General features: G+C 33.2%; 1 protein-coding gene across 9 annotated transcripts in view; it reads right to left on the bottom strand.

The window, feature by feature from the left end:
• abcb5 (ATP-binding cassette, sub-family B (MDR/TAP), member 5) overlaps window positions 1-12488 on the bottom strand; it is a 151307-nt gene that overhangs the window by 42498 nt on the left and 96321 nt on the right. The window contains exons 1-5 of one of the 9 annotated variants that reach the window (XM_049480212.1): window positions 11366-11737; window positions 7200-7261; window positions 4670-4766; window positions 2112-2163; window positions 980-1130 (exon numbers count right to left, since the gene is read on the bottom strand). The exons of 6 other annotated variants lie outside the window; for them this stretch is intronic. In XM_049480212.1, coding sequence (XP_049336169.1) covers window positions 980-1130; window positions 2112-2163; window positions 4670-4766; window positions 7200-7236 — 337 coding nt within the window. In that variant the 5' untranslated portion in view covers window positions 7237-7261; window positions 11366-11737. Of the gene's footprint in view, window positions 1-979; window positions 1131-2111; window positions 2164-4669; window positions 4767-7199; window positions 7262-11365; window positions 11738-12488 lie in introns of those variants that run through there. 2 more of the 9 variants (XM_049480210.1, XM_049480211.1) reach the window with 2 other exon arrangements.

The raw sequence follows: 12488 nt of genomic DNA, 5'->3' as shown, positions 1-12488 counted from the left end.
ATGCTTAATTTGTATATATATATATATATATATATATATATATATATATATATATATATATATATATATAGTACCAGTCAAAAGTTTGGACACCTTAAATCCAGTGTTTTTCATTGTTTTGAAATGTTCTGCATTCGAGATTAACACTGAAGTCATTTAAACTGTGATGACTATGATTTTAGATTCTTTAAAGTAGCAGCTCTTGGTAAATGACAGTTTGCACATCTTGGCTGGATTTTCTCATTCAACTTGAGGTAGAGTCAACTGGAATGGAATTTCAGTTAATAGCAGTGCAAAACTTGCCAGACTCAGAAACCTCAAGCTGACAACACCACAGTTAAAAGTATTTTGGTTTATTTAACCCTTTCATGTTACTACATGATTCCTTAGCAGCATCCTATATCCCCCCCCCCCCCATCAACACAGTAGTAGGACTTTTTCAAATACTGACATGATCTTTAAGAACTGTATGTACTCGTTCACTTGTATGTACACTGTATTGTATGTACACTGTCTGTCCACTGATGTTTATATGGGTTTTGTTTATACTGTTTTTGCCATTCCTTCTTTAATCCCTTATCACTATTGCACTATTGTCTTGTGTTCCTTGTCTCACAACCGTCTATATCTGTGTCCTTGTTGTATTGTACATTTAGTGTCTGTCTCATTCTTTTATATTTATATATTTATCTTGCTGTTCTTGCTATAACTTTGGGAAGGAGTGTAACATAATCCCATTTATGTCCTGTACATGTACAGTATTGACAATAAAACTACTTGACTTGACTTATGTGTTTCTTCATAGTCTGAATGACTTCAGGATTTATTTACAATGTAGCTAAAAAAGCTAAAAACTTTAAATGAGAATGCATGTTCAAATATTTGACTGGTATTGTACACTGTTCAACTGTTTAATAAGTTTACAGTATTTACAGATGAATTTCCTCTGAAAAGAAGAACCAGTGAGGGCGCTGTTTACCTGTGAGATTTAACTGCTGTCCACTGAGTACAAAGCTGTCAGTCATCTGCCCAAACACCACACACATGATGGGCAGGGTAATACCATGCAGAGCAGCACATCCCAGACCCAGCACCATCATCAACGCCTCCAGACAGGTGGCATAACGGAACTGCACAACATCACAACATCCTTCACTCATTATCATTCAGTATCCTCTATGAATTATTCTGCATCTCAGCCATTATCATGAATGATTCATTATTCACTGTTAATTAATTGGAATTCAACTTAAATTATATATTATCTACTGTGCATTATTCAATATCGATGATGAATTATTCAGCGTCTACTATGACTTATTCAGCGTCTTATTCAGGTAGTACTTTCAATAAGTCACTATTCACTATGAATTATTTAGCATTTCATACCAAGTAATAGTATACACTATAAATTATTCAGTCACTACTTTGAATTAGTCACTATCCACTATAAATTATTCAGCATCTAATAAAAAGTAGTAGTGTACACTATGAATTATTCACTACTATAAATTAGTCACTATCCACTACGAGTATTTCAGCATCTAATACTAAGTAATAGTATACATTATGAATTATTCAGTTACTACTTTGACTTAGTCACTATCAACTGTGAATTATTTAGTTACTACTTAGAATTAGTCACTATCCACTATGAATTATTCAGTATATATACTATGAATAACTCAGTAACTATTACAAAATCAGCATTTACTATGAATTATTTAGTATTATCCAGTTCATTATGAGTTGTTATGAATATTCACTATATCAGCCATTACTTCCATAATTCCATATAAATTATTCATTACCCAATTTGCATTATTCAGTATAAATTATTTAGCATTTATTATTTACCATACTGCATTTGCAATAAATAACATTCATTATTAGAATTATCAGAATTATTCATGGATTATTTAGTAGCCTGGACATTTTTTGTTATTAGCATATTCTATGAATTATTATATATTTACTATTATTTACTTATCATTCAAATAGAATTGTTATTTATGAGTATTTCGTTAAATAAAGTAGTGTTTAGGTGTTTTTTAGCATGTATCATCCCAACATATCATTCCAGCCCTGAATGAGAAGGAGATTTATCTTACCAGCTGAAAAAATCCAACTGCCTTCATCGACTGCTCATCTTTTCCTTTCATTCTAAACGTGAAGAAGAATAGTTTCAACATCAGTTAAAGACTTTAAGTATTGGCAGCGTTTTACAATAAAGACAATAATAATTAGCAGTACTTGTAACAGAATGCTAAATCATTATAAATTGACAATAGTTAAAACATTAATAATCATTAAACATGTATAATTAATTATAAATGTATTATTATTATTATTATTATTACTCACAACATTCTTAAGCATTAAAATGTAGTAATGTTTAATAATATTTTAACTAGTTTCAGTACATAATTAATTGAGACATTCCATAATCATTGAATTATGTTTATTACTGTTTTACTGTTAATTTTATTACTATGATCTGAACACTACGCTACATCACTGTGAGCTGTTTGATTTTTATTCATAAGACACTCTGGAATTCACTACAGGAAACTCTCAAACTCAGCTCACTGGTGTCTCTCAGTCATCTAACCTTTAGACAGCCAGCTCCTGTTTTACTTAATATTATTTATTCGTAACTTTTATTTTGTCCCACCTGCCCGCACTGCACCTTTAAGGTCCCCCTCTCCTGAGTATTAGAGGCTGACTCCTTCCCTCCCACACACCTGTGGGAAATTACCCATCAACAGGACTATATATATTGGGACTCATGCACTGCCTAGTTGTGAGATATTGCCACATTGTGTCTTATCCAGCGTTCTCCTGGTTTTTGGATCTTTTGCTTATCATTTGACTTTGTGTTTTGCCTTGTGATTTGGATTAATAAACCTGTCTGTGTTTGCATCCAAACTCCCTGGTTGGTTTCTTACATATTTCTTGTTTTAGGTTTCTTTTATTATTATTTTTTTGTTGTTTTGTATTATTATTTTTAACTTATTTTAATTTGTTGTTGTTGTTGTTGTTGTTGTTGTTGTTGTTGTTGTTCTTCTTCTTCTTCTTGTTCTTCTTCTTCTTCTTCTTCTTATTATTATTATTATTATTATTATTATTATTATATAATTTAATTTTATTTAATATTTTATTTTTATTTAAAATGCTAAAATGTAGTTATTATTTTATTTGTAGCGCTGTCAACGTTTAAGTGTTAATGCAGGCATGTTACGCTTCCTTCTGTCCAAGGTGATCCCAAGCTGATACGGACTCTATTTCCCAGAATGCCGCTGACACACACACATGACTCCTGATCATCATCCCATGACACTTCTCTCACACGGTCTCTGTCACCTGACTATTGATTGTCTTTTATTTGTTTTCCTGTCTAATTGGCAAGTTTTGACTAGCCACCTAGCATTACTAGCATTTCTGTTGCTCTTGTTTGATTTTTTGTGTATGATGTTTTAACCAAGCCATTGTTTGCTCAGTTGTCCAGTCCTGCATCTTTTGGTATGCATTTATTCTAGTCTTGTAATAAAAGCCTCTTTCCTTTTTTAAATCTGCATGTGTCTGACTTTTGTCCAGTCCTGACAATGTGTGTACTTTGGAATCAGTACCGCTTTGTTATTTTTTTTTACTGCAAATTAATAATGCCACCAAGTTTGAGCCCAAGTTCTTCGCTGCCCCGTCCAATGGGCAGATTTATTGGATGCAGAGTTCCAGAGTGGTGAGAACGTGATCTGATCTCGATTTAACTAAGCTATCAAATATACTACTTTTAAATTGAGTTAAACTGCTGATAAGGCCCAGTTTAATCTGATATATTAGCCAGATAATATACTGCTATGAACAGTCTCTGTCTCTGTTGCTCCTCTGTGCAGCGTTCACTGCTCACAGCCACACGGACATCTGCGCTGCACGTCCCATTAAACTAACACTTTGTTTAAAAGCGCAATGGCACATTTTTACATTGCAGATATACTCGCTGGAACACAGAATCTTCTCACTATATTTACTTTCATGCTCCCGTGCCAGACAGCGCTGACCAATCAGAGGAGACAATGTGTTCGCGTGGTTTAACGGTGAGCATTTTGATGAGTTTAGGTTTACGCCTGCGTGAAACTAAACCAAACAGAGGGAGAAACGCTCCAAATATACACACTTATCAACTGATCCAGACCATAGAAACCAACTGTAAACGCTTTTATATACTCAGCAAATTAAGTTCTAATCCTGAAATCCTTACAACCAAGCTGAGATGTGTTTTTTTTACTTCCCTTCAAACATACAAGTATAAACTAGTATTTGAATTAAAACTACTGATATAAATATACTTGCATTTTACATTTCTTACATTTAAGTTTTTTATTTACATTTAAATAGCCACTGTAAAACTTGCATCTTCATATGATCAAGTGCCATTAATCGCAGTTAATCACTGAATATTGTTGCAATTTATCTGATTATTTTTTAATCGAATGACACCACTTTTTTGTGTCAGGTCAGTCCCTGTTTTTTTGTAAATGCTCAGCTACATTGAAAGTGAGGGTTGCCCTCAATGTACTTCAGAGTCAAAATAAATTTTGATTGATTATTTGATATAAAAAATATTGTATTAATTCTCTAGATAAGAGGAAATTAAACTGCAGTGTTTTACTTGTGTTTCGATCCAGGTCTGAATTCCTCCTGTGGAACCTCACAAACGCCCTCGTCTGCAGAGTAGGCTGGGTTGTGGTGGCCATTAGGAGATGCTGCTGTGGAGAAACACACACGTCTTCAGGTCCAGAACGTTAAAATGTGGGTCCAGAGGCCTGGGCATCTCTCTATAACTCATTATTTTTAAAACATTATGTTGTAGGCTAAGATTCCCGGATGGGGACTAAGCTATTTTAAAAGGAAATTTTCTGTTCAGAGTAAAAGTACTATTCCCTGTCTGGGAAACTGCACTGTTATGTTTAAAGGCTAAGCCATGGTTTTTAGATTGTAAGTCATTATTTTTTAAAGTTGGATCAACATTTCAAACTATTTGGTCATTATGTTTGGCATATATTGTATGTCATTGTATTGTCATTATATTGAGACAATAAGTAATTATGTTTAGATACTAAGTCATCATTTTAGATGCTTACATCATTATTTTCATGTAAATCATTATTTTTTGATATCGTAAGTAACACAGTTTCCCAGATGGGGAATAAGCCTAGTCTTAAACTACACACCATTTTAAATGGATATTTTCTATATAAAGTAAAAAAAACAAGTCTACAAATAGTGTTAATCCCTGTCTGGGAATTTGCATGGTTATGTTTAGATACTAAACCATGCATTTTATATCGTAAGACATTACTTTTAAAGCTAAATTATTATTTTGAAATGTTGAGTCGTTTCCATACCAAGTCAGAATGTTGAGGTTATAAGTCATTATTTTGAGATTTTAATACATTTTTTTATTCAAATAGATATTTCATATTTTAAGATTGTGAATCATTATGGTGAGATTGTAATTCATTATTTTGAGATTGTAAATCGTTATTTTGTAATTGTAAATTATTATTTTTAGATCGTAAAGCATTTCGAGTTTGTTAGTCCTATTTTGGGATTTCAAGTCCTATTCTGAGATTGTAAATCATTATTTTGAGATTATAAATCATTATGGTGAGATTGTAAATCATTATTTTGAGATTATAAATCATTATGGTGAGATTGTAAATCATTATTTTGAGATTATAAATCATTATGGTGAGATTGTAATTAATTATTCTGAGATTGTAAATCATTATTTTAAAATTGTAATTCATTATTTTGAGATTGTAAATCGTTATTCTTAGATTGTAAATCATTATTCTGAGATTATAAATCATTATGGTGAGATTGTAAATCATTATTCTGAGATTGTAAATCATTATTTTAAGATTGTAATTCATTATGGTGAGATTGTAAATCATTATTTTGAGATTATAAATCATTATGGTGAGATTGTAAATCATTATTTTGAGATTGTAAATTATTATTCTGAGAGTGTAAATAATTATTTTGAGATTGTAATCATTATGGTGAGATTGTAATTCATTATTTTGAGATTATAAATCATTATTTTGAGATTGCATGTCATATTTTGAGATCATAAATAATTATTTTGAAATACTGAGGCATTGTTATAAAATATATCACAGGGTATAGGCAGATAAAGATTAGCTACAGCTGAACTACAGCTGCACAACATATCATTTCAGCATTGATATCACATTGTACACATGTGCAGTAGTCACCTCACATAAAAAAAGATGCTTGATACAAAGAAAAAAAATCACACTGTTATTTTGTAGATCTGTGATTATACAGTTATATCTACATTACAATTATAACTTATACAATTATATACAATTATAACTTATACAATTATATACAATTATAACTAGATCTTATCATTGATACATAGATTGCACTATTAATATGTTGACATGTTGAATTGTTGATTCATTAATTGTTGAATCATTGAATCAATCATTGCTTTGGAAAAATAAGTGAGAACTCATGTATTTTCAAATATTCCAATATATATCGCAGAACAACAATATATCACAATGTCAATTTTTAGCAATATCGTGCAGCTATAAGCTGAGCTGAGCTTGCCCAGCTCAGTTTCCTCCTGAACTGTATTCTCTATATGCAGGAGACAGTGGTCTGTATTTATAGTCAACCTGCTCTGTGTACAAATGCACTAGCTTGTTAAGTGAACTGAACTCACAGTAAACACGGTTGTATTGGTCAAAAGTGGAAAACTTACAGATTTTCTTATGCCACAGTATGAAGAAGTTCAAAAACATATGAGACAACTAAATCATTGACATCTGTCAGTCTGGAAAAGGTAGCGCAGTGCAAGTCACAACTAAATAATTAAGTTTAGGGGCAAACACTTTTTTCACACAGGGATAGACTGGATTGGATAGTTCCTTTAATAAATAAAGTTATAATTTTAAAAAGTGCTTTTTATATTTACTCAGGTTTTCTTTGATATTAAAGTTTTTTGATAATCAGTAAAATATCAATATGACAAAAACAAAAGAAATCTGTAGGCAGGCAAATACTTTTTTATGTTATTGTGTAACTCTACATAACTGTTTGAAGGTCCTGCAGATTGTGTCTAAGTTTAATAAGAGGAAAAACTGGAATTAGAGTAAACATACCCTGTGGGTGAGAGGATGACTCCGCCCCCACCGTCATTCTGACACCACTTTAATACTCTTTCCTAGAAGGGCAGATTACACAACACACACTTTACTATAGAAACGTGAACACAGGAAGCTCTGAGATCTGCATGGCTAAATTTCAGGATTCAGCAAATCATAAAACCTAATATCTAAAATAAACTTAAATTCATTTCTGCACAAAATATAATTTATGCAAAATGCACTTTATATAAAGTGGGATTTGAGAAAAATGTCATTATGTCATTCAACATTAAATATCATTATGTAAAATGATATTACATACGCTGTGATTTATATAAAATGGGAAGTACAGGACCAGTGAAAAGTTTGGACACATAAAATTAAGTGTTTTGTTTCATTATATTATATTATATATAATATAATATATTATATTCTTTCATACATGATGGCTTTACATGTCTTTGACATGTTTTCTCAGTCAGTTTTTTGAGGTAGAGTCACCTTGAACAGTTCAGTTAACAGCTGTGCTGTTAAGTGGTGAAGAGGTAGAGTTGGTAAACAGTGAATAGCTCTATGTGAGTAATGTTCTAATCCATATTATAATAAAGAAAAAAAAATACTTTAAGAAATGAAGGTCACTCAATCTTAAAAAAAAAACAAACATCAAAAACATATTGATAAAACAAGCGAGAGTTCCCTCTGTTGCACTGAAAAAGTTTATTAGAGTTATCAACCTCAAAATAAAACAAACCAAAATACTCTGTAAAGCATTTAGGTGGCATTTAATACTTTTTAAGTCACAATATGATTCCTTATGTGTTTCTTCATAGTCTGGATGACTTCAGTGTTCATTTACTATGTAGGAACAAATAAGTTGAATGAGAAGGCGTGTCCAAACTTTTCACTTTAAAGTAGTTAAATATCTAGAACTGATCTTTCAATTCTTAGATACCTAACTGTAAGATACCTGGTAGCACTTACCAGTAAGCATATTTACAGTAAGCATATTAACATTGGCTGTGCAGGAGAGTATGGTTACATAGGGGTGTAAACTGTGATGTTTTGATACTGGACAGACGCCTTGTCTGACATCACAGTATTGTAATACATCTAACTTTTGACAGATTTGTTGTTTGCTGATGCACTGCCTTTGCACCCATATGAACTTGAGTTACATTCCATTTTTAATTTAAATTATTTAATATGATTTAATATGATGATACCCTTTACAGCTACGACAGCTTCAATTCTTTAAGGAGAGCTTTGCACAAGGTTTAGGAGTGTGTTTATGGGAATTCATCCATTCCTCCAGAAGCACATTTGTGAGGTCAGACACTGATGGACAAGAAGGTGTGGCTTACAGTCTCCACTTTAAATCTTCCACACCAAACTCTCTCATTCATGTCTTTATAGCGGTTGTTTGTGCACTGGTGTACAGTCATGTTGGAACAGGAAGAGGCTGGCCTGAAATCGTTCTCGCAAAGTTGGGAGAATAAAATTGTCTAAATTCTGTTGGTCTGATGAAGCATTAACGGTTCCTTTCACTGGAATTAAGTGGTTGAGCCCAACTTCTAAAAAAACAACCCCACATCATATTAGGGCTGCAGCTATTGATTATTTAAGTAATCGAGTACTCTACTGCAAAATCGATTTGATTAATCGAGCAATCGGATAAAACATATGTGTTTGCTAAAAGAGCAATTAAAAATACACAAAAAAACAATTTTGCTTAATAAGGAATGACCATTTGGTTTCCATTTTTAGATAACTAATATTTATCAATTCATAACATACATTTCCAAACTGCAAACACAAATAGAAATAAAGTACTACTAATAATAAAAAAAAGGTACTTAAAAAAATTAAGTTTAATTGTTTTCAACTAGGATTTCTTGTAAGTATCAAAACTATAGGGCATTAATCAATAAAAAAGGCATAAACATTAGCTTTATCTTAGCTTCTCAACAGCAGAAAAAAATCAGAGCTTTAAGTTTTTAAACTAAATAAATGATTATTCGAGGCACAGAAAATTACTCGATCAATTTTTTAAATCGAGTATTCGTTTCATTCCTACACCATAATCCCCCCTCCACCAAACTCAGGGGCGCAACTACATACTTTTTGGGGTGTATGCAAACATAGTATCTGGGGGGGTGGAGATACGTTTTAAAATCATCAGCGTCCTGTCATTACTTTCCTACTTTGATTTGGCGCCCCCAATAGTGCAGTGCCCCTATGCGTCGCATAGGCTGCATACCCCCTTTTTGCGGCACTGACCAAATTTACACTTATCATAGTGCAGTCAGACAAATACGATTCTCCTGGCAACTGCCAAACCCAGACTCATCCACTGGCCTGCCAGACCAACGAGCTTTACACCACTGCATCTGTCGCTTTGCATTACATATGGTGATGTGAGGCCTGGATGAAGGTGCTTGGGCATTGAAACCCATTCCAGGAAGCTCTCTACGCTCTACTCTTCCTAACCTGAAGCCACATGAAGATTGGAGGTGTGTAGTGATTGACTCTGAATCCACTGATCCCGCTCACAGTTGGCTGTGGAATATTTAGTAGTGAGAAAATTTCACGACTGGACTTGTTATACAGCTGATATCACAGTACCACGCTGGAGTTCACTGAGCTCCTGAAATCAACGCATTCAGCAACTCTTTCAGTAATGTTTGTAGAAGCACTCTGCATACCCAGGCACTTGCTTTTATCCACCTGTGGTCATGGAAGTGATTAGAACCCCAGAATTTGATGACTTGGATCAGTGCGTGAAAACCTTTTCCAATTCAGTGTATGAAAAGTCATGGGACACATGGAAGGTCAGTATCATCTACACTTATGAATCTCTGAACCCTTTGCTCTTTTTAATTTTAAGGCCAATTATTCAGTAACTGCTATAAAACGAATGTGTAACTCATTTCACTCAAGGGCGAGGAGCTGAGGTATAAACTGACGCAAGCTCTGCTCCAAGAAGAAGTTTGATAATCTAAAAAATATAAGTGTGACAAAAATGCAAAAACAAAGAAATCTGTGGAAGCAAATAGTTTTTAATGCTGCAGTACATGCATTCCTGCATTTTAGATTCTGCATTTACATTTCATACTGTTATATGCTGATTAAGGTGGAACACTTTTTTTTATTATCTTTTTTTCTTTCTTTTTTTCTTTCTTTCTCAACTTCACCTGTGTCATGTCTACTTGTCTTGTGTAATGTTGTGTTACTCTGCAAATATATGTATGAAAGAAAGAAAGAAAGAAAGATAAAATAATATATATATATATATATATATATATATATATATATATATTTTTTTTTTTTTTTTTTTTTTTTTTTTTTGGTGGCTCTTATCTGGGATGCTGTTAAGTTTCAAAATAACGTTTTTTATTGTCTTTGTAAGTGCACTTGAGGGTACTTTCAAAGTTTTTTTTTTTTTTTTGATTGACTGACCTTCATTTCTTAAAGTATTTTTTTATTTACGTAGTTAAGTAGTTCCTGCCATAATATGGATTAGAACATTACTCAAATAGAACTATTCACTCTATACCTGTAACTCTACCTCTTCACTACTTTACAACTGATGCTCTCAAACACATTAAGAGACAAGAAATGTATGTAATTAACTCAGCACAGCTGTTAATTGAAAGCCAGTGGACTCATTCTAGGTGACTTTAGCTCATAAAGCTGACTATATATATACATACATATATATATGATATGTATATATATATATATATATATATATATATATATATATATATATATATATATATATGTAGATATATATGATATGTTTAAAAAAATATATATATATATATTGTTTAAAACATATCATATCATATTACATATTATCATATTTAAATTAATATCTAGTGTCAGGATCTACAGGTCCATTCATTGTGAAAATCATTGTGAACTGCCACAGTCACATTATTAAATCTGAATGATCATGATGAAATATAGAAATATAGAAATAAAGCTCAAGCTAGACCTTCTGTTTGGTACATTAGTACATTATATACATTTGGTACATTATATATGATTTGGTACATTACTGATGCCGCACTACTAAATAAAGCCAGGTATAATCCACTGTGCAGAACAGTGAACAGTGAGAGAAATTGAGAGAATAGAAGAAAATGATCAAATACAGATTAAAATAAGTCAGCACATACCTGAGCAACAATCCCCAACAGCTAACAGCTCCCATACAGAGATCCTGCATTACCGTCTCCAGGAGGCCACAGGTAACATGCCCGGAGGCTGTTGATACGTCCACGCCCCTGCTGCACAGTATCACATGTCCTCGCGTGGGGATGAGAGCGCAGCCGGCTCAGGGTGAGTGGATGGCCTGTGTTTGCTGATGCTTGGTGTCACGTGTCCTGGCCTTCTGGTCCTTCCGGGAGCCTGGAGGAAAATACACAAACCAGGCAGTAAAAGCAAAGTCACGACTGAAGAGGAAACAGAACGGCGTTCCGGGAATCTCCCGTTACACTTTCTTCCAGAGTTACACTGCAGTAATCAAACTCCAGTTTCAGAGTACTGGTGGTACTTGACGCATGCGAAGGTGGTACACTAGATAACCTCAGAAAAAAATTGCTTTCATTAAAATAAAATAAAAAAGGACTGAAATCTATAAAGTTTCTACCTGTAATTTTCCTAACATTACAATCGCTTGTGTTTAGTACTTTACCAGTTAAAATCTGAAACTATGTAAGCCTACACTTCAGTCCTTCACTCTCAGAACTACAATTTATCATTGTTTATCATTATTTTATTGCCCGTAGAGTAAAACCTTGTGAAAAGCCACAAGATCTACTTTATCAACCAACAGCCACCAACAGCTCACAACAGTTTCTGAATTACAATTACCATATTTTTTGCACTATAATGGGCACTTAAAATATTTTATTTTTTTATTTATCTTCAGTACGCCTTATTGATGATGTTTTTAATCAGTCAGGTTGTAAGGAGCAGTAAAGCCACTCTGCTGAAGTACAGCGTTATACAGGAGTTTCAGTTTAGTTTTCCAGCACTGAGACTGGAGCAGTATTAGCATTAGCTGCTAACCAAGCTAAGCACTATCTATTTTGCTGTTTGGAGGTAAGTATTATCGGCCAGTAGCCTGCTGCTAACCCAGGATAGCACTGCATGTAGCAGCATTAGCATTAGCCACTAGCCACACTAAGCGCTATCTCTTTCACCATTCAGAGGCGAGTATATCAGACTGTAGTCTGCATGTTTACCATGTTAAAACAAGCTATATGGGAAGAATCGTGGGATATTAGCGCTATCCGC

Source organism: Astyanax mexicanus, chromosome 6, assembly GCF_023375975.1.
Source record: "Astyanax mexicanus isolate ESR-SI-001 chromosome 6, AstMex3_surface, whole genome shotgun sequence".
Taxonomy (NCBI): domain Eukaryota; kingdom Metazoa; phylum Chordata; class Actinopteri; order Characiformes; family Acestrorhamphidae; genus Astyanax; species Astyanax mexicanus.
The sequence above is the reverse complement of the archived record's forward strand: the minus strand, read 5'-3'. Positions and strand labels throughout refer to the sequence as shown.